This window comes from Adiantum capillus-veneris, chromosome 24, assembly GCF_014529385.1.
Source record: "Adiantum capillus-veneris isolate H3 chromosome 24, ASM1452938v2, whole genome shotgun sequence".
Classification (NCBI taxonomy): Eukaryota; Viridiplantae; Streptophyta; class Polypodiopsida; order Polypodiales; family Pteridaceae; genus Adiantum; species Adiantum capillus-veneris.
In genome coordinates, this window is record NC_140954.1 from 51867181 (window position 1) to 51890993 (window position 23813).

The window sequence follows — 23813 nt, forward strand, 5'->3', positions numbered from 1 at the left end:
AAACATGAAGAGAAGCAATATGCACCATGTCTTCGAGATGCTAGGCTCCATTGAAATACCTTAAACCCACGATATTTTGTATATGTGGGGTTTAAATTCAAGGTCCACCACTTGTCCAACCTATTCTCCCTAGTAGCATGAGTGGTTTGGTCTCAAGATTCACCACTTTTCCACTCTATGTCATTATATTAAGAAGATCTGGGTGTTAAGGTCCACCACTTGTCCAACCTATAAGGCTATATCTAAAATGGTATTATTTACCACCACTTGGAATGCACATGATAGGTTTTACATAGGGGTCTGGTTCCAAGGTCCACCACTTGTCCAAGCTAACTCTATTGAAACATAGAGAGAAGCAAAGGTCCACCACTTGTCCAAGCTAGGGTCCATTGAAACATGGAGAGAAGGATGCTCCACCATTTGTCCAAGATAGGCTCCAATGAAACATGAAGAGAAGCAAGCTGCACCACGTCTCCAAGATGCTAAGATCCATTGAAATACCTTACACCCACGATATTTTGTACATGGGGAGTTTACATTCAAGGTCCACCACTTGTCCAACCTATTATCTATAGTAGCATGAGTGGTTTGGTCTCAAGATTCACCACTTTTCCACTCTATGTCATTACATTAAGAAGATCTGTGTGTTAAGGTCGACCACTTGTCCAACCTATAAGAGTATATCTTAAAGGGTATTATTTCTCACCACTTGAAATGTCCATGATATGTTTTACATGGGGGTTTGGTTCCAACGTCCACCACTTGTCCAAGCTAGGCTCCATTGAAACATGGAGAGAAGGATGCTCTATCATTTGTCGAAGCTAACTCTATTGAAACATGGGGGGTTTACATTCAAGTTCCACCACTTGTCCAACCTATTAACGCTAGTAGAATGAGTGGTTTGGTTGCAAGATTCACCACTTTTTCACTCTATGTCATTATATTAAGAAGATCTATATGTTAAGGTCCACCACTTGTCCAACCTATAAGGCTATATCTTAAGGGTTATTCTTTCTCACCACTTGGAGTGACCATGATAGGCTTTACATGGGGGTTTGGTTCCAAGGTCCACCACTTGTCCAAGATAACTCTATTGAAACATACAGAGAAGCAAAGGTCCACCAATTGTCCAAGCTAGGGTCCATTGAAACATGGAGAGAAGGATGCTCCACCATTTGTCCAAGATACGCTCCATTGAAACATGAAGAGAAGGAAGCTACACCATGTCTCCAAGATGCTAATATCCATTGAAATTCCTTAAACCCATGATATTTCGTACATGGGGGGTTTACAATCAAGGTCCAACACTTGTCCAACCTATTATCTCTAGTAGCATGAGTGGTTTGGTCTCAAGATTCACCACTTTTCCACTCTATGTCATTATATTAAGAATATCTGGGTGCTAAGGTCCACCACTTGTCCAACCTATAAGGCTATATCTTAAACTTTATTCTTTCTCACCACTTGGAGTTACCATGATAGGTTTTACATGGGAGTTTGGTTACAAGGCCCACCACTTGTCCAAGATAAATCTATTGAAACATAGAGAGAAGCAAAGGTCCACCACTTGTCCAAGCTAGGCTCCATTGAAACATGGAGAGAAGGATGCTCCACCATTTGTCAAAGATATGCTCCATTGAAACATGAAGAGAAGCAAGTTGCACCATGTCTCCAAGATGCTAGGCTCCATTGAAATACCTTAAATCCATGATATTTCGTACATGGGGGGTATACATTCAAGGTCCACCACTTGTCCAACCTATTATCCTTAGTAGCATGCGTGGTTTGGTCTCAAGATTCACCACTTTTCCACTCTATGTCGTTATATTAAGAAGATATAGGTTTTAAGGTCGACCACTTGTCCAAGCTATAAGGCTAGATCTTAAAGGGTATTACTTCTCACCACTTGGAATGACCATGATATGTTTTACATGGGGGTTTGGTTCCAAGGTCCACCACTTGTCCAAGCTAGGCTCCATTAAGACATTTAGAGAAGGATGATCCCCCATTGGTGGAAGATAGGCACCATCGAAACATGAAGAGAAGCAAGCTGCACCATGTCTCCAAGATGCTAGGCTTCATCGAAATACCTTAAACCCATGATATTTTGTACATGGGGGGTTTACATTCAAGGGCCACCACTTGTCCAAGCTATTATCACTAGTAGCATGAGTGGTTTTGTCTCAAGATTCACCACTTTTCCACTCTATGTCATTATATTAAGAATATGTGGGTGTTAAGGTCCACCACTTGTCCAACCTATAAGTCTATATCTTAAAGGTTATTCTTTCTTACCACTTGGAGTGACCATGATAGGTTTTATATGGGGGTTTGGTTTCAAGCTCCAGCACTTGTCCAAGCTAACTCTATTGAAACAGAGAGAGGAGCAAAGGTCCACCACTTGTCCAAGCTAGGCTCCATTGAAACATGGAGAGAAGGATGCTCCACCATTGTCCAAGATAGGCTCCATTGAAACATGACGAGAAGCAAGCTGCACCATGTTTCAGAGATGCTAGGCTCAAACGAAAAACATTAAACCCACGATATGTCATAGATGAGGGGTTTACATTCAAGGTCCAACACTTGTCCAAGCTATTATTGGTAGTAGCTTAAGTGGTTTGGTCTCAAGATTCACTACTTTTCCACTCTATGTCATTATATTAAGAATATATGGGTGTTAAGGTCCATCACTTGTCCAACCTATAAGGCTACTTCTTAAAGGTTATTCTTTCGTACCACTTGGAGTGACCATGATAGGTTTTACATGGGGGTTTGGTTCTAAGGTCCACCACTTGTCCAAGGTAACTCTATTGAATCATAAAGAGAAGGAAAGGTCCAACACTTGTCCAAGCTAGGCTCCATTGAAACATGGAGAGAAGGATGCTCCACCATTTGTCGAAGCTAACTCTATTGAGACATGGGGGATTTACGTTCAAGGTCCACCACTTTCCAAGCTATTACTGCTAGTAGCATGAGTGGTTTTGTCTCAAGATTGACCACTTTTTCACTCTATGTCATTATATTAAGAATATTTGGGTGTTAAGGTCCACCACTTGTCCAACCTATAAGACTATATCTTAAAGGTTATTCTTTCTCACGACTTGGAGTGACCATGATAGGTTTTACATTGGGGTTTGGTTCCAAGGTCCACCACCTCTCCAAGCTAACTCTATTGAAACATTGACAGAAGCAAAGGCCCACCACTTGTCCAAGCTAGGGTCCATTGAAACATGGAGAGAAGGATGCTCCACCATTTGTCCAAGATAGGCTCCATTGAAACATGAAGAGAAGCAACGTGCTCCATGTCTCCAAGATGCTAGGCTTCATCTAAATACCTTAAACCCACCATATTTTGTAGATGGGGGTTTTACATTCAAGGTCCACCACTTGTCCAACCTATAAGTCTATATCTTAAAGGTTATTCTTTCTTACCACTTGGAGTGACCATGATAGGTTTTATATGGGGGTTTGGTCCAAGCTCCACCACTTGTCCAAGCTAACTCTATTGAAACAGAGAGAGAAGCAAAGGTCCACCACTTGTCCAAGCTAGGGTCCATTGAAACATGGAGAGAAGGATGCTCCACCATTTGTCTAAGATAGGCTCCATTGAAACATGAAGAGAAGAAAGGTGCACCATGTCTCCAAGATGCTAGGCTCCATCGAAATACCTTAAACCCACGATATTTCGTAGATGGGGGGTATACATTCAAGGTCCACGACTTGTCCAACCTATTATCGCTAGTAGCATGAGTAGTTTGCTCTCAAAATTCACCACTTTTCCACTCTATGCCATCATATTAAGAATATCTGGGTGTTAAGGTCCACCACTTGTCCAATTTATAAGGATATATCATTAAGTTTATTCTTTCTCACCACTTGGAGTGCACATGATAGGTTTTACATGGGGGTTTGGTTCCAAGGTCCACCACTTGTCCAAGCTAACTCTATTGAAACCTAGAGAGAAACAAAGGTCCACTACTTGTCCAAGCTAGGCTCCATTGAAAGATAGAGAGAACGATGCTCCACCATTTGTCGAAGCTAAGTCTATTGAAACATAGGGGATTTACGTTCAAGTTCCACCACTTGTCCAAGCTATTATCGCTAGCAGCATGAGTGGTTTTGTCTCAAGATTCACCACTTTTTTACTCTATGTCATTATATTAAGAATATTTGGGTATTAAGGTCCACCACTTGTCCAACCTATAAGACTATATCGTAAAGGTTATTCTTTCTCACCACTTGGAGTGACCATGATAGGTTTTACATGGGGGTTTGAGTTCCAAGGTCCACCACTTGTCCAAGCAAACTCTATTCAATCATAGAGAGAAACAAAAGTTCACCACTTGTCCAAGCTAGGGTCCATTGAAACATGGAGAGAAGGATGCTCCACCATTTGTCAAAGATAGGCTCCATCGAAAAATGAAGAGGAGCAAGCTGCACCATGTCTCCAGGATGACAGGCTTCATCGAAATACCTTAAACCCAGGATATTTTGTACATGGGGGGTTTACATTCAAGGGCCGATACTTGTCCAAGCTATTATCGCTAGTAGCATGAGTGGCTTTTTCTCAAGATTCACCACTTTTCCACTCTATGTCATTATATTAAGAATATGTGGGTGTTAAGGTCCACCACTTGTCCAACCTATAAGTCTATATCTGAAAGGTTATTCTTTCTTACCACTTGGAGTAACCATGATAGGTTTTACATGGGGGTTTGGTTCCAAGCTCCACCACTTGTCCAAGCTAAGTCTATTGAAACACAGAGAGAAGCAAAGGTCGACCACTTGTCCAAGCTAGGGTCCATTGAAACATGGAGAGAAGGATGCTCCACCATTTGTCCAAGATAGGCTCCATTGAAACATGAAGAGAAGCAATGTGCACCATGTCTCCACGATGGTAGGCTCCATCTAAATACCTTAAACCCACCATATTTCGTAGATGGGGGGTTTACATTCAAGGTCCACCACTTGTCCAACCTATACGTCTATATCTTAAAGGTTATTCTTTCTTACCACTTGGAGTGACCATGATAGGTTTTATATCGGGGTTTGGTTCCAAGCTCCACCACTTGTCCAAGCTAACTCTATTGAAACAGAGAGAGAAGCAAAGGTCCACCACTTGTCCAAGCTACGCTCCATTCAAACATGAAGAGAAGGATGCTCCACCATTTGTCCAAGATAGGCTCCATTCAAACATGACGAGAAGCAAGCTGCACCATGTCTCCAAGATGCTAGGCTCCATCGAAAAACATTAAACCCATGATATGTCGTAGATGAGGGATTTACATTCAAGGTCCAACACTTGTCCAAGCTATTGTTGGTAGTAGCCTGAGTGGTTTGGTCTCAAGATTCACCACTTTTCCACTCTATGTCATTATATTAAGAATATGTGGGAGTTAAGGTCCACCACTTGTACAACCTATAAGGCTACATCTTAACGGTTATTCTTTCTTACCACTTGGAGTGACCATGATAGGTTTTACATCGGGGTTTGGTTTCAAGTGCCACCACTTATCCAAGATAACTTTATTTAATTATAGAGAGAAGCATAGGTCCACCACTTGTCTAAGCTAGGCTCCATTGAAACATGGAGAGAAGGATGCTCCATCATTTCTCGAAGCTAACTCTATTGAAACATGGGGGGTTTACGTTCAAGGTCTACGACTTGTACAAGCTATTACCGCTAGTAGCATGAGTGGTTTTGTCTCAAGATTCTGTTAGGAAATAAGACGTAGCTAAATAGATAATTGAGTAGATTACTTAATGGAGAGAGACAAATTTATATACACGAGATTATAGTGTAGAGAGAGAGAGAGAGAGTACACACGATATACGTGGTTCACCCAATGTGGGCTACGTCCACGGGAAAGCAGCCACTCAATGGCTTTGGTACTTCAAAACAAGAAGTAGTTTACAAAGGGATTATACCCTTAATGGAGCTCCCGCCTTGCTTCACTCTCACCACCTCACACTCACCTTGTTGCATCAACTTCACACTATGAAATGTGTGTAGAAATGGCCTCCTTTTATAGGCCAAAAGGGCTGCCCTCTCTTATGAGAGACAGCCATGTGTAGCCGCCCTTGTGCGAATAAGTCCAAATCGGACCCTCCAATCCGCCCATGTGTGGCCGCCCTTGAGAAGACAAGTCCGCTTCTGAATTCGGCCACCGGCCATTGAATTCGGCCACCGGCCACCGGCCATTGACTTCCGACCACCGGCCACCGGCCATTGGCCATTGACTACCGGCCACCGCCCAACCGACCGGTTGTTTTCCGACCACTTTCCGAACGCCGTCCGGCCATAATATTCCGGCGAAAAGGAATATTCCGGTGATTCTTGTCCGTGAAAATTTCTTGCCCCTGATTCTTGTCCGTGAAAATTTTGGTTTCCGGTGAGTGATTTTCCTTCACGCACGATGGCTTCTCCTCATAATGGGGGCCTTACAAATGTGCGCTTTTACCACAGACAATTACAAGGGTAAATCAGGCTCCATACTGAACAGATTCACCACTTTATCACTCTATGTCATTATATTAAGGATATCTGGGTGTTAAGGTCCACCACTTGTCCAGCCTATAAGGCTATATCTTAAAGGTTATTCTTTCTCACGACGTGGAGTGACCATGATAGGTTTTACATTGGGGTTTGGTTCCAAGGTCCACCACTTGTCCAAGCTAACTCTATTGAAACATAGAGAGAAACAAACGTCCACCACTTGTCCAAGCAAGGCTCCATTGAAAGATTGAGAGAACGATGCTCCACCATTTGTCGAAGCTAAGTCTATTGAAACATGGGGGGTTTACGTTCAAGTTCCACCACTTGTCCAAGCTATTATCGCTAGTAGCATGAGTGGTTTTGTCTCAAGATTCACCACTTTTTCACTCTATGTCATTATATTAAGAATATTTGGGTGTTAAGGTCCACCACTTGTCCAACCTATAAGTCTATATCTTAAAGGTTATTCTTTCTTACCACTTAGAGTAACCATGATAGGTTTTACATGGGGGTTTGGTTCCAAGCTCCACCACTGGTTCAAGCTAACTCTATTGAAACAGAGAGAGAAGCAAAGGACCACCACTTGTCCAAGCTAGGGTCCATTGAAACATGGAGAGAAGGATGCTCCACCATTTGTCCAAGATAGGCTCCTTTGAAACATGAAGAGAAGCAAGGTGCACCATGTCTCCAAGATTCTAGACTCCATCTAAATACCTTAAACCCACCATATTTCGTAGATGGGGGGTTTACATTAAAGGTCCACCACTTGTCCAACCTATTATTGCTAGTAGCCTAAGTGGTTTGGTCTCAAGATTCACCACTTTTATTAAGAATATGTGGGTGCTAAGGTCCACCACTTGTCCAACCTATAAGGCTACATCTTAAACGTTATTCTTTCTTACCACTTGGAGTGACCATGATAGGTTTTACATGGGGGTTTGGTTCCAAGGTACACCACTTGTCCAAGCTAACTCTATTGAAACATAGAGAGAAACAAAGGTCCACCACTTGTCCAAGCTAGGGTCCATTGAAACATGGAGAGAAGGATGCTCCACCATTTGTCCAAGATAGGCTCCATTGAAACATGACGAGAAGCAAGGTGCACCATGTCTCCAAGATGCTACGCTCCATCGAAATACATTAAACCCACGATATTTCATAGATGAGGGGTTTACATTCAACGTCCACCACTTGTCTAGGCTATTATTGCTAGTAGCCTGAGTGGTTTGGTTTTAAGATTCACCACTTTTATTAAGAATATGTGGGTGTGAAGGGCCACCACTTGTCCAACCTATAAGGCTACATCTTAAAGGTTATTCTTTCTTTCCACTTGGAGTGACCATGATAGGTTTTACATGGGGTTTTGGTTCCAAGTTTCACCACTTGTCCAAGCTAACTCTATTGAAACATAGAGAGAAACAAAGGTCGACCACTTGTCCAAGCTAGGCTCCATTGAAAGATGGAGAGAACGATGCTCCACCATTTGTCGAAGCTAAGTCTATCGAAACATGGGGGGTTTACCTTCAAGGTCCACCACTTATCGAAGCTATTATCGCTAGTAGCATGAGTGGTTTTATCTCCAGATTCACCACTTTTTCACTCTATGTCATTATATTAAGAATAGTTGGGTATTAAGGTCCACCACTTGTCCAACCTATAAGGGTATATCTTAAAGGTTATTCTTTCTCACCACTTGGACTAACCATGATAGGTTTTACATGGGGGTTTGGTTCCAAGGTCCACCACTTGTCCAAGCTAACTCTATTGAATCATAGAGATTAGCAAAGGTCCACCACTTGTCCAAGCTAGGGTCCATTGAAACATGGAGAGAAGGATGCTCCACGATTTGTCCAAGATAGACTCCATTGAAACATGAAGAGAAGTAGGCTGCACCATGTCTCCAAGATGCTAGGCTTCATCGAAATACCTTAAACCCACGATATTATGTACATGGGGGGTATACATTCAAGTACCACCACTTGTCCAAGCTATTATCGCTAGTAGCATGAGTGGTTTGGTCTCAAGATTCACCACTTTTCCACTCTACGTCATTATATTAAGAATATGTAGGTGTTAAGGTCCACCACTTGTCCAACCTATAAGTCTATATCTTAAAGGTTATTCTCTCTTACCACTTGGAGTGACCATGATAGGTTTTACATGGGGATTTGGTTCCAAGGTCCGCCACTTGTCCAAGCTAAATCTATTGAAACAGAGAGAGAAGCAAAGGTCCACCACTTGTCCAAGCTAGGTTCCATTGAAACATGGAAAGAAAGATGCTCCACCATTTGTCCAAGATAGGCTCCATTGAAACATGACGAGAAGCAAGTTGCACCATGTCTCCAAGATGCTAGGCTCCATCGAAAAACATGAAACCCACGATATGTCGTAGATGAGGGGTTTACATTCAAGGTCCAACACTTGTCCAAGCTATTATTGGTAGTAGCTTGAGTGGTTTGGTCTCAAGATTCACCACTTTTCCACTCTATGCCATTATATTAAGAATATCTGGGTGTTAAGGTCCACCACTTGTCCAACCTATAAGGATATATCATTACGGTTATTCTTTCTCACCACTTGGAATGACCATGATAGGTTTTACATGGGGGTTTGGTTCCAAGGTCCACCACTTGTCCAAGCTAACTCTATTGAAACATAGAGAGAAACAAACGTCCACCACTTGTCCAAGCTAGGCTCCATGGAAACATGGAGAGAACGATGCTCCACCATTTGTCGAAGCTAAGTCTATTGAAACATGGGGGGTTTACGTTCAAGGTCCACCAGTTGTCCAAGCTATTATCACTAGTAGCATGAGTGGTTTTGTCTCAAGATTCACCACTTTTTCACTCTATGTCATTATATTAAGAATATTTGGGTGTTAAGGTCCACCACTTGTCCAAGCTAGGCTCCATTGAAACATGGAGAGAAGGATGCTCCACCATTTGTCCAAGATAGGCTCCAATAAAACATGAAGAGAAGCAAGCTGCACCATGTCTCCAAGATGCTAGGCTCCATCAAAATACCTTAAACCCACGATATTTCGTAGATGGGGGATTACTTTCAAGGTCCACCACTTATCCAAGCTATTATCACTAGTAGCATGGTTTGGTCTCAAGATTCAGCATGCAGTTTTCCACTCTATGTCATTACATTAAGAATATCTTGGTGTTAAGGTCCACCAGTTGTCCAACCTATAAGGCTATATCTTAAATGATATTTTTTCTCACCACTTGGAATGTGCATGATATGTTTTACATGGGGTTTTGCTCCAAGGTCCACCACTTGTCCAAGCTAGATCTATTACATATATATTATACATACAATATTCAACTAGATTCCCTACCTATCATGTCCAGTAGCATGGATGCTGTAGCTTTAAGGTGCACCACTTGTCCAACCTATACTCTCTTATGTAAGGGAGATCTCGCTATAAATTCAAAACCTTCCCGCCTAAATTTAAAATTCAAAATCTAATTGCCTAAATTTAAAATATCCCTCCCAAATTTTAAATATCCCGCCTAAATTTTAAAATATCCCGCCCAAATTTTAAAATTCAAACCTTTTTATAAAAATTTAAATTTTACCACTTAAATTTAAAATATTCCACGCGAAATTGATTTTAAATTCAAGTTTACCACAAAAAGATATCATTATACCACCTAAATTCAAATATGCAAACCTCAAATCATTATATTGTACACCTGTTTCTTGTCCTTTTCTTCCTTTGTTTCCTCTCTTCCCTTTTTGAAGTGATGAGGAGAAGGACTATGGGTTAACTGTTTCCTCTTGGGAGGAGTTGGCGATCATTTAGTCCTCCGTCTTTGTGGAGCCACATCTTCGAAGGAACTTAGAAATCATTTATTTTCTTGTTCTGTGGATTCCTCCTCTCGTACGGAGAGAGTCTTCTTTTGGGGGTCTCATCAAGAGTCCTCCTAATCTCTCTCTCCTCTTTGAGAGGAAAGGAGGTCCCATAAGCATGAAGTTGTTGAGTAACTTCGTCTTCCAAAGCGGGGTTGCCCATAGCTTGTTGCAACCTAGGAACAAGATAATTAACAAACATGGGGGAATCATCATTAGAAACTTCATGTGAAAAATCAAAGTTATCAATGTTCATTCTACTCTCATAGTTATTGTCAGCCATGTTAATTAAACTTATGTGTTTACTTAGTGTATGCTTTGGAAATTCAAAACCTTAGTTTCTACTCGTCTTAGACTTTGAAAATAGGCACTTAAGTATCTACACACACGGCTCGAATTGGTTAATTATAGAGAGTAGTGGAGTGAGTCTAACATAGCGAAGTTGCGGAGGGATAGCTCCTTTCGGACTTCTTATGGCTCAATAATGGTAAAGCAATAGGAAAGTCTAAAAAGACTCCATTATTAAGACCAAAGCTCCCAAGGTGTGCACCATAACCCACATAGTGGGCTCAACAAAACCAATAATAGATCCCAGCCCCACTTACCCTAATATAATTAACAAATTCAACCATTAATAGGATACTTAAGGACCTCTCTTCTTAAGCAAGAAAAGAGAAACCAAATGTTATGATAGCAATGTAATGGAAATGGCCTATGAACTTTGAGAGTAGCGAAATTAGGAAATTAGGTGAAGCACTTTGTGAGATTACTTTGTGAGCATAGCGGGTGAATTTAATTGATGGTAGAAACATAAACATGGTACTTAGTTAAATTGGCATGAACAAAACTTTTTCAAGAGAGAGAGAGAGAGTTTAGAGAACATGACAATAGTTGAGGACCTGATTCATATGGAGCCATTCCCCCTCAAATAGGCATTTGTATTATAGTTTCTCCCATCAAGAGAGACTTGGTACAATACAATCTTTGTGTTCCTTGTGACCTAGGTGATTCAATGAAGATGGAAAGCTTCATGCATCACAAACATAACATAAAATTTGTAGAAAGCATTAACTATCCCAATCCTCAATCCCAAGGCCTCAAACACCTTCGAAGGTGGAGAGACCTAGCGGAGAATGAGGATAGGGAAGAGGAAGAAGAAACATTCCATAGGAGAAAGAAATCGTTCCTCACTTCTTATCACTCTTCTTGCTAGCATACATAATACCATAGTAATGAAAATGGAGAAGATGACAAGCTTAATCATTGAAGGATGGATCTTGGCTGGATTTGAATTCCATAGCCAAGAAGGTTGGTGTAGACTCTCACTTCTCACAATCTTGGAGAAGGAGGTGGAGTTCCTCAACTTTCACCAAGTGAGAATGAATCCACAAAATGAGTATGTATGTGGTGTATATCCCCCCAAAACCCCCCTTGCTTGCTTGGGGAGAGCTGTAGCTTTTACACATGTTTCAAGGTCATTGGATACCTCTTCCCCCCTAGCCAATCACATGCAGCATGCATTCAAGTACATGGGTAGTCTTTGGAAAAGTGTCCTCCTTACCCCTTAGAGAGAGAGAGCTTGAAAATATCTAGATATTTTTTGGGTGGAACTAGAAGCTCATTGGATCCCTCTTTAGCCCAACCAATAGCATTCAAGCACACCATGTGGTTAAGCATAGGGAGAGTCTGACAAGTGTCCCATGTACCCTTTGAGAAAAGGGGTGCCCTTTGGGTGAGTGGAAGGTTCAGTCAAAGATTCTTCTAAATTTGGGACTTTCATGCATAAGAAGCTTCTCAAGAACCTTCCTCATTAAGTTTGTAGGGGCTCTTTTTGACTCAAGAATCTTACCCCCCATGCATAGGAAGCTTCTCAAGAACCTTGCTCATTAAGTTTGTAGGGTCTCTTTTTGACTCAAGCACCTTACCCTTCATGCATGGGAAGCTTCTCAAGCACCTTCCTCATTAAGTTTGTGGGGTCTCTTGTTGACTCAAGCACCTTACTCCTCATGCATAGGAAGATTCTCAAGAATCTTCCTCATTAAGTATGACAAGCACCTCAAGTACCTTAGTCATCAAGCATGACAATCATCTCAAGGACCTTAGTCATCAAGCACGCACCTTAGTCATCAAGCACGACAAGAACCTCAAGCTTGGGTTGGGTTCCCACCTCATGCTCAGCCCTAGCTTGCCTAAGGTCAAAGGAATTTTAACTCTAACTATTGGAGGTCTTTAATGAAACTAACCCTAAGGTCTTTTAAGCTTCAGTAGATGCGCATTGCTCTTTGATAGACTACCTCCATTTGGACCCGTATTGAGATGCAACCATCTCTCCTTTTGGTCCCCTGCTGAGATAATTCTAGAAGCACTTATTGCACATTGCTCTTTGGTAGACCATCTCTTTTTGGACCCCTATTGAGATGCAACCATCTCTCCTTTTGGTCTCGTGTTGAGATAGGTCTAGAAGCAGATGTCTCTATTCTAACTCTTGTTTCCGTTTATTCTCCCACATTAGATGAAAATTTTAATATGAGAAAATCATTTGGTAAAGTTAGATATATTTTATGATAGCCCATGTCCGCCGGCCAGCGTCCGGCTGTCCACATTTATTCCTTATTCTTTATACATACAAAGAATAAGGAGCTCTCACTCATTCTCACATAGTGCTCATATAGTGAGATTTGGGAGCTCCACCCACATCCTGTGTACTCTCTCTCTCTCTCTCTCTCTTCTTCTCACTCTCTGTACATGCACCACATTCGCGCACTCACAATTTCACTATTGAAATCCTTACTAACATATCAAGAATAGAAAATTCTCATAATAAAATGATTTGATTTAAATAACTATGCCTAAATATGAACTACTAAATCGTACACAAACATGAAACTTGATAAAAAGATGCAACCTATCTAGAAATGATAAAGGAAAAATATGTACATCAATAATGATATCGTGAGTGCACTTAGCTTTGATAAATGGATGTGTTAACCATCTCCATAGCCATAAGTTGGATCCTACATCTTCCTTTGTTTCTCTCCACAACATGCAAGAGTGTTTCCTACAGCTCTGATACCACTGCTACAAACGGAAGCACGACATCCCAACAAAATACCTCAAATACCTCCTGTGAGCATATAATCAATCGTACACGAACATACAGAAATATAGAGGGAGAAAGCGAAAGAGCACGTGCAAATGCACCTCCTAGAGTGCAGTACTATGTCGGCATGGCGAGAGAGAAGAGAGGAGAGGAGAGAATAATAAGACGGACGCTGGGTGTAATCTCCCCCCGTGCAAGAGTGACCATTTTACTCTTGCACATATTTGATCTATAGATTTTTTGAATGGTCAATGTGAGTACAAACTGCCTGGCCAGTTTTATAAATGGCCAAAGCTCATAAAAGAGCACTTGAATAATGAAATGTACATAATATACATTTCCGTTTTCATAGGCCTAGATCAGTCAAGCCTTTTCCACATGTCAGCTACTACAATAAATAGTAAAATAATGATTCAATGACATCATATCTCAAACCACTATTGTACTTGCTCTTTACTATCAACAAGTTGAGGTTTTGGTGCTTCATAGAAATGTTTTGGCTTTAGCATATTTATCATTTCACTTGTACAATGTGTTTCTGTGAATTCAACGTGATTTGTAACTTCAATTTGTGTAAATTAAGCTTGTTTTGTGAAAGCAGTTTAATGTGTCTTTCATTGCCAAGTTCTTGCTCATTGTAATAGGGTATGGTGTTGAGAGGTGCCCTCTACAACCCTAACATAATATGTGTGATATGGAAATGGTTAGAATTCACTAAATATTGATTTAGTTTTGAGAAAGATTTGCGATAGCATTGTATCAAACAACCTCCATTTGCAAGTTGCAAACTACGTATTTCATAAACTTCATTCCTTTCTCCCTACCTTTTCTCTACGTCATTCTTGGTCCACTTTTTGTGCATCTTTGTGTGAATCACTTGTGTGTGATTTGTTGTGCCTTTCTTGGTCATGAAAAGACTCTCTTGCATCCTAGTTTGCACCCATAGCTAGGTGGTGCCTCTTTTCTTATTTGGGTTTGTTGTTTTCTTGTGTTCTTATGATTTCTCCATCCCCAATTGAGCAGCATGGGAGCCTTGAGGAGTTCTTAGTGATTCTCTTGTTTCCCGCCCCGAATTGCCTCAATTTTGGTGCCCCACTAAGAAGGGCTTTGTGTAATTTATTGTTTCATATTGCATGAATACATATCCTTTAGCGTTCAAGTAGCCTTTAGCGTAATCAAGTAGGTTGCATGAATCACAGATGACCCTTTCATTCTAATTGCACAATGCAAAAGGTGCACTTAATTTTTAGCACAAATCTACAATTCCAACGTGTAATTCATAGAATTTAGGTCCTCGTGCTTAACTGAAATAACGCATGAGTGAGTCCTTTTATCTAGGTACAATATCAATTTGGATGTGTATATCTTTGTTCTATTTAAAGCATTATTTCATGCATAGACCATGGTTAATGGGCCAAAAATAGAGATAAATTCTTTTCATTTTACACCACAGATTAGTATAAACTTTGTAATTTATAGAAAGATCCATTTTCAACAACGTTAAGATTTTCAAAACCCAAAAATGCACATAGATCCTTGTGGTTTATCTTGTGCCTATAAAGAGGTACAACATTCAATCCCTCTAAACCTGCACATCCTCTAGTATATGCAAACTTCAAAAAATTTTAAAGAATAAATTTGTAAGCACATAATCATTGCCCTACTATAAGCATACCATCTACAATCTCCCAATCTGCAACTTCATGTGAGCATACCCTCCTATAGGATCATAGGAAAAACACCAAAAAATTCCATTAGTACGTAGAACATAAGCATCCATTAACCCATAAACCATCATGAACACCACCTAGATCATATGGCATTTAAATCAACCACCCCAGAACATGTTCATATCTATCTCCTCCCAAAACAAATGGCATACAGAACATTGGCATAAATCATAAGCACCACGATATCCTCTTGGATCAAAGCATAGCACTAGTTCGTCTATAATATCAAGAAACATCAAATTCCATATAGCATCAAAATCACCAAATCCCCTATAGCATCAAGTAACTTTGGATATTGCCATATTCCATATGCAACTTGCTCAACTGATGTAGAATTCTATTACACGTAGCAACATTGGTAATGCAACTTCACCCCCTCAAGCATTGGAATTGTCCAAGCTCTTTAAATTGTCATGCATTTTTAGACCTTGTAAGTCATCAACTTCAGCCAGGCAAATGATCCACAATTCTAACATTTGCATAGAAAGATCTGAAAACTTCTTCATCATCTTTAACCTATAATATCTTGTGATCATTCTCGAGGCAGCACTCATCTACAAAAGCTTCAAGCTTAGCTTGAATTTTCTTGCAACCCTCTTTATAGTTAGGCACATCAACGCAATCTAGATCATTTTTGTAAATACTTGGATCCCATCGTTCTCAAATAACAGTAGATTGAAACTTTCTCTAGCTATATGGTATGGTTATTGTGGGACAGTGATTATGTGTTTACAAATTTATGATTGAAAATTTGCTGAAGTTTGCACACACCAGAGGATGTGTAGGGTAATAGGAAGTGGATGTTGTACCTCTTTAGAGGCACGATATGAACGATGAGGATCTACATGGATTTTTTAGTTTTAAAAATCTTAACGTTGTTAAAATTGGATCTTCATATTAATTACAATGTTTATACTAATCTATGGTGTAAAATGAAAAGGATAAATCTATCTTTTTGGCCCATTATCCATGATCTATGCATGACCTAATCCTTACAATAGAACAAATATATAAACATTAAATTGATATTGCACCTAGCTGAAAGGATTCACTGATGCGTTATTTCAACTAGCCTATGAGGACCTAAAATTCTATGAATTACATGTTGGAATTGTAGCTTTGTGCTAACAATTAAGTGTACCTTTACCCTTGCAATAGGAATGAATCCATCATTTGTGATTCATGCAACCTATTTGATTACGCTAAAGGCTACTTGAACGCTAAAGGATAAGTATTCATGCAATATGAAACAATAACTTACACAAAAGCCCTTCTTAGTGGGGGCACAAAAATTAAGGCAGTTTGGGGCGGGCAACAAGAGAAGCACTAAGCACTCCTCAAGGCTCCCATGATGTTCAATTGGTGTTGGAGCAACCGTAAGCACACAAGAAAATAACAAAACAACAACAAAACCCAAACAAGAAAAGGGGCACAACCAGGTTACGGATGTGAATAAGGACGCAAGAGACGTTTTTCATGACTAAGAAAGGCAGAAAAAATCACAGACAAGTGATTCACACAAAGATGCACAACAAGTGGACCAAGAATGATGCAGATAAAAGGGAGGGAGGAAGGAATTTTATGTAATACCTAGTTTGCAACTTGCAAATGGAGATTGTTTGATACAATGCTATTGCAGAGCTTGCTCAAAACGAAAGCCATATTTAGTGAGCTCTAACATTTGCCATATCACACATATTATCTAAGGATTGTGGCGGGGCACCTCTCAACACCATTCCCTCTTACAATGAACAAGAACTTGGCAATGAAAGACACAATAAACCGCTTTCACAAACAAGTATAACTCACACAACTTGAAGATACAAATCACCTTGAATTCACAAAATCACATTGCACAAGTGAAAGCACAAATATTTTAAAGCCTAGATATGTACTTACACTTTTGTTTCTTGCGGCTAACATGGTCAATTGCTTGTAAGATGGATGAGACATTAACAAAAACGATTAGTGTAGGCATGTACAACTTCATTTATACCTTGATGAATTAAATCCCATTTGTGGAGTGATTTAGCTTTATACTATGTGGGTAAAAAATGGAATAAAAATAAGTTTTTCTTAAATGCATGCCAACTACGAGATTTTCTATTCTACTGTTTAGTGGCATTCCAACACAGTGCAATGCTACTGGTGGGGTGATTTGATGCACATTTGACCATGTCACATTCAAGAAAGTCTTTGTCATGAAATTAATCCTCTAAGTAAAAGCCTTTCTGCTAATTTGGTTTTGCTTTGAGTAGGTGTGGTTTTGGCATGTGCAATGTGAAATTCTATATACATGACATTAGATAACTTCTTTAGCCTACAAGTGGTCTACATGCTTGTGATGTAGGTTAAAACAAAGACACGCAACTATGGTTGCATCACACTTCACTCTTGTTTATAGCCAAAGAACCTATCTAAGAAGTTGTAGGATTCCTTCATAGCTTCTCTCTCTAGCACACAATTGGTGATGCAAAGATAACTCTAATTGTGCCAACATTGACTTGCTTTAGATTCCCACTCTGGTCTTAATCATTCAATTTTGTTTGGGAACACCCACATTTTAAGAGACCCCATCTTTAATATGCTATACGACGGAAACTTCAATATCTTAAATTGCTATACCCCATGCATTCTAGGGGTATTTAAATCCCTCCCTTGTGAGTTTTTTGCAATGATAGAGAACCTTTTTTTTTAGTTTGTACATATTCTATTGAAATTCATTAAATGATAACCGTGTATAGATAAAAATGTGACAATTCTTGAAGTCACGAAATATCCTTCTATTGAGAAGGTGTGATAGTTACACCTCTTATGGGTGGCCTCATGAAGCCTTTTTTCTTCTTGAAATTGTTGATGCTTGATTTTCTTCATTTACTTTGTGCCTTAGTCTCTAAATCCTTGGTGTTTTTTACACCCTTTTGATTAGATTCTAGAATTAGCTTCTTCTTAGCTACTTCGGTATTTAAACACTCTTAAAGTGTGTCAAACTTTGGAATCAATAAACTTATACTCTTGGTGAAATTTCAACGTAAATAGCAAGGGACTTGAGTGTGCAAGTGTTGTTGAATTTTAGGTTAAAGACTCGAGGAGTGCCATTAAATTTTACACAATCATGAAGGAGGAAAAATTGAATCACCAAAACTAGTTAACATGTGGAGTTTATGTGATGTCTTTAATTATAGAACTTTCTTCATTTTAAGGTCAAGACAGTTCCTTCTACAGACATTTTGTTAAGAACGTACCAAAAGGCAAAGCAATGTTCTTGATAGTAGACAATGACCATGAAAATAGAGAAATATAGAGAAGTATTGGAAAATTTTATTTGCAAAACACATAGGTAGAAAATGCATTTACTTAAGCTCACGGCATTCACTTAGAATAAAACCTTCTATTTTTATGAAATAAGTGACCTTATTCCTTCAAAACTTGTAGACTTTTTTCCAAAGGTGATTCTTAAAACATCTTATGTCAATGTAAACCTCTTACTTTCATAAAATTAAAAATTCATGTTGATGAACCGAGGTGCTATAGTTATATATTTTAAGACCGATCCAATGAGTACATTAGAAACTGAGTTTTTTTTAGCAAATGTGCTCCCAATGAGCACTTTAGAACTTGAGTTTTTCTCAACACTAGGTATTTGATTTTTGCATGTTTTCTCCATTTCATAAGTGCCTACTAGAAGTTTGTGGATGTTTGAAGTAGCAAATCAATATGGTAGCAATTTATGGGACCCATGCTATGAAACAATGTGTTGATTATGGGACAAGAACACTTTTAAGTAGCACAATACTTTGCATTCTCTTTCATTGCCATCGCCCAACACAACAACATTGGGATGGGGGAAATGGGAACAACACCCGGTACACAATCCACTGCCTCTCTATAGCCCAAGGTAATAGTCCGCACCCCTATAACCCACACAGAATCACGCACACACGCACACTTTATACCGACCCTCACAATATAGACCGCCTTCGAGCAGTCACAACTACACACACTCACACATGAGCACTTCAGTACAAGAAACCCATCAACAAACCATCATAACCCGACACCAATGGATGCATACAACTGCCCAATTTGTAAATGCACTCACCCAGGGAGGCGACACACGCCTCAACCACACATACAAGCTGCCCGCACGATCTCTCTACCTCCCTCTTTGCTCACATACACACAATCCCGGAGCCACCGCTACCACAGGCATACGGCAAAAAACACGAGGAAGATAATATTGGCGGCAAACTCGACAAAAAACCACAACCCAACTATGTATCACATAACTTGATCAAATACAATGATGGCAAATTCAATAGTCCATGACTTCATAGCGTGATGCTTCGTGCTGCTTGATCCTCCTTGTACTTGGTCCTCGACGGCTTCTCTTGCTTGGCAAAACTTCAGTCCACTTAGCTGCTCTATCCTTCTCGACTTGCAGTACCTTTTGTAGCTCTCCAAGCCCCTCTGAGACCCTGTGCTTATGATCCCTTCTAGCTTATCCCCCTCGGTTGGCGGCTCTGCATACCCCAAACGGCCTTACCCTCATCAAGAAATTCAGAATCTGTTGCTATATGCCGTTGCGACCTCTACATGAGTGACCCGCTTTCAACCATGGCAAACTCCTCTGCATGCTGACCTTCGCAAGCCCTGGCGGCCCCTTCCTCCTACGTCACATAGCCCCCTTCTGTAGCTCTATGAACCTCATCAGGCCGCCCTTTTCTTCCTTGTTTTTGCCTCTTGACTCCCTTGATGTGTAACCCTTGAAGCCTGCAACCCTTCTCTCTCTTCTTTGCAGCACCATACTGTCTTGTTCACGCCCTTGAATGCTCCTCCAAACTGTCTCCCTTGCCACCTTCTTGCTTCATACCCATGGCCATCCCTCAGCTCTGCAGACCCTATGTTCCTCCCACCAACTGCAAGCCCCGAGAGTAGTGCCCTCCTGTCTGCTAAGCCTAACCAAATCCTCCCTTTCCAACCTCCCCTCATGCGCTATACCCCAGCTCCGGCCCTCCAGTTGGTCCCGTTCCTCATGGAGGTCCTCCTCCTCTGCAGCACTCGGGCCCCCTCCTACAAACGACCCTTCTCTCTCTTCTTCAGTGCTCACGCCCTGCATGCCACAGATGGCGCCCTCCCCTCTTGGAACTACGACCTGGCCTTCCCCTCCACTGCATGCACCCTTCTTCCATGCAACTGGCAGCCCTCTCTTCATGAACTGCAGCACGCCCTCGTTTTTTTTTTTTAGCATGGCAAGCTTTAAAAAAAACTTAACTCGCAACTTAGCTGCCATTCCCACCGGATACCGATTACCTCCAAAAGCTTTGAAACTTTTACCATCATTTGAAGACAACCCGGCTTTTACGGCCTCAAGAAGATAACCATTGGCGTTCTAGAACCAAACCATCTCGTTAATGTTCGTAGATATTGCCACTACAAGCATTGGATGCTTCGACCCTAAATGTAATCATGGTAGATGGCCTCATCCTAGCTTTAACGTGAAATGGATCTGCAAAAACCTTCAAATTGACAAGCCAATGGTCGAACCATAGAGGAGCTGAAGACCATGTTCATGCATCTGCAAGCACTTCGACCATTAGTGACCAAAAACCAATACTTGACCTGCTAATTGCCACATCTGGCATACACATCATGATCAGGCTTGTCGCTACCGACATATGGCACCGACTCCACCGTTTTGACCTGTATCTGCATGATTCCATAGCGAGGCTATAGTCATTATTCTGGACCGGCATAACTTAGCTGTACCAACGTTGATAATCTCTCCATGCACAAGAGAGATCTAAGCCTAAAAGGGAACCAACATGCCAAGTATGGGAGCCGTATAATGACATTGAGAAAGCACACCAAGCACATGTAGCTCAATGAGATGGTCTACGTAGCCACTAACCTAGGCGGTAAAAGTGTTCTCATGTATAGTGTTTGAGCAAAAAAAAATTGTTCATTTTGGGAAATCCATGCCGTATTTTCACAAAGTCGTGTCTAGCAAAAAATATGAGTATGCCCTCAATATCACACAAACAATGGGAAAGTAGTAGCTCAATTTTTAGGCATTTGTGTAGTTTAGTATTGTAGGACCAACGACGTCAGTAGTCTACCCATCGACAAAATAATGGAGGATGGGTTCATTTTGTTGGAGCTATATATACCAACCCCTGGTATTTTTGGGTTCTAGAGAGTAGCCATATTGTAGGAATACCCTTATGGGTGGCACCAGGAGACTGTGAAGAGCACCTATCCCTTCAACTGATTTGTGATACAATTACAAGAACTGTGTGTGTCGATGAGACAACAACAACCTGTGAGTGTGTACTTTATTTGTTTACCTATAAATTTGAGTGGCTAGTAGTACTATGGGTGGAATATAGATTGGCCTCGGACGCATGTGGGTGGGGGAAGTTACACAGAAGGTTGGGGGCTGCACAAAGCTGTGAGATTTTCCCGGCACAAAATAGAGAAGTGCTAGCTAGATATTATTTTCTCGGATGTTCTATAAGCACTACGATAAATCATAGCCCAAAAATACTACCCCAAATTTGTGATTGGCACATATTGTGCAGTCGTTCACACTTTGCTCTTCGCTTCAAGAGTTTTTCACAAGTTTTAGTGCAAAAGCTTCAAATTTTGACCTAAAAACCGAGAGAATCTCAAGTTTTTATTATTTTCACCGGCTATGGATAAGAACCAATCGTAAGTGACCATATATTTTTCTTCTAAGAGGTTGTGAATGTCTATATTAGCTAATTTAAGACGATTGTTTATTTGTCTAAGAGGTTTGCCTTATGAATCAATTGTTCCATGGAGTCATCTGTTTATAATTGATTATTATGTGACAGCCTACTAATTCTTGCAGTGGTCGAAGATGTCTAGCAAATGGTAGAATGACTTTGGGACTACCATGGTGAGAACCACAATGCCATGGGATGTAAATCCATGATGATGATTTCTTTTCTTTGATTTGTTGAAACTGTTGGAGCTATTTTATTTGATGCGTTGAAACGTCTTGATGTCATTGTACGTAAATCCATGATAATTATTGCTATTTCAAATGTTTTATTTGTTTAAAGCGTCTTCGATCCCTTGGTACGTAAATCCATGATGATTATTCCTATTTCAAATGTTTTTTGCATGGTCTTTGATTTCATGGTATGTAAAGCCATGATGATGACAACTATCAGTTGATATCTTGGGGGCCCCAATGTGTTTTTTACATGCTAGATTTGTATATATGTGTGCAGATGTGGTTACATTGATGTTACAATTGTTTTTATGTCATCTTCACATGTGATTGCATTGGCATTATGTTTGTTGCTATTTCGTCTCTAGAGCAGCGTCGTGAACCATCTCTAAGGACAATGTGATGTGGTTATTTCTAACCTTCAGGTCTTGATATGTTTCTTGAGTTGATTTTGTTTACAAGATGAAAGGCACGTGAAGAAGTGTGTATATGGGCTCAAAGATATTGCAGCGGCCCAAAGATTCTTAAAAGCGCACATTGTATAATATGGAGTGATGTAGCTCCTGAAAAATGAATTTTGTAAACTTTGGATTGTTAATATAACAATGCATGTATATGGTGTTGTGGGTTTTTCCCAAGGGTTTTTTCATCCATACTTAGGGACTCCTATTTCAGTGGGGGTGTTGGAGCTATATATATATCAACCCCTATTCTATATATAGCTAACAGTCCCCACTATATATGTGTACTTAGTGTGTGCTCTACACACACTTTGTGGCTTGCAGATTGTGGAGTCGTCTCTCTTTCTTCTCATCTACCTGCTCTCTCTCCCTCCATTTCAACACACTCGTATATTAGAAAAGTGAGATTGGGAGGTTCAAATGGTAAGAACCCTTCCTACTGCTCATGCTATTTGGATATTCTTTAAGAAATGCTATAATCATATTGACCTTGTTTGCCATGTTAACCTTATCAAGAAGCTGGTTAGCACTACTATGTCAGAAGGTCAATCATCCTTGAAGTTCTTGGAAACTTGATAGGTTTTACTTGATGAAGTCCTTATATTTGGACTAGCTATCTCAAAGCAGATGAAACCTATGCTTTTATTAGCATCTCTCCTTGTACCTTGGAGAACATTTATAACTACTCAAGAAATAGTTGAAAATTGAACCTGTAGAATCTTGTGGCTAAGATTAAGCAATAGGAAACTCTTAGAGAATACGACTCTGATTCTCAAGAGTCCATGGGTCCTATTTGCAACTAGAAATCACAAAAAAAACTTTGAAAAGAAGCCACATAATCATCAACAACCTTGGAATCCTCATCAACAATGGAAGAAGACCAAAAATTGACCTAAATATCGTGAATTCAGGCATGATGCAAAAGATTTTCATCAACCCAATAATGAGGATTATATGCATCATTATCGACCAAAGTGTGTTAAACACTCTCAAAAGTGTGTCAAACTTTGGAATTGACAATCTTACACATCTGGTGAAGTCTCAATGTAAATAGCAAGGGACTTAAGAACCTGCAAATGTGGCTGAATTTTAGTTGAAGACTAAAGGAGTGTGTAGTTTGAATCATTAAAACCAGTTAACATGTTGAGAATATGTTTTTTTCTTATTTATAAAACTTTCATCGTTTTAT

At 40.2% G+C, this 23813-nt stretch overlaps 1 protein-coding gene across 1 annotated transcript; it reads right to left on the reverse strand.

Moving 5' to 3' along the window:
• Positions 1–18918: 18918 nt before the first annotated feature.
• On the reverse strand, positions 18919–20402 carry LOC147426369 (uncharacterized). Its single transcript, XM_086498659.1, has one exon. It carries the CDS (start codon positions 20397–20399, stop codon positions 20052–20054), a length of 348 nt encoding a protein of 115 aa, XP_086354785.1. The 5' UTR covers positions 20400–20402; the 3' UTR covers positions 18919–20051.
• Positions 20403–23813: the final 3411 nt, after the last annotated feature.

What these genes read in the sequence shown, in the direction of transcription:
- LOC147426369 (XM_086498659.1), bottom strand. Translation starts at nt 20,399, where the DNA reads ATGAAGAGAGGGCTGCCAGTTGCATGGAAGAAGGGTGCATGCAGTGGA.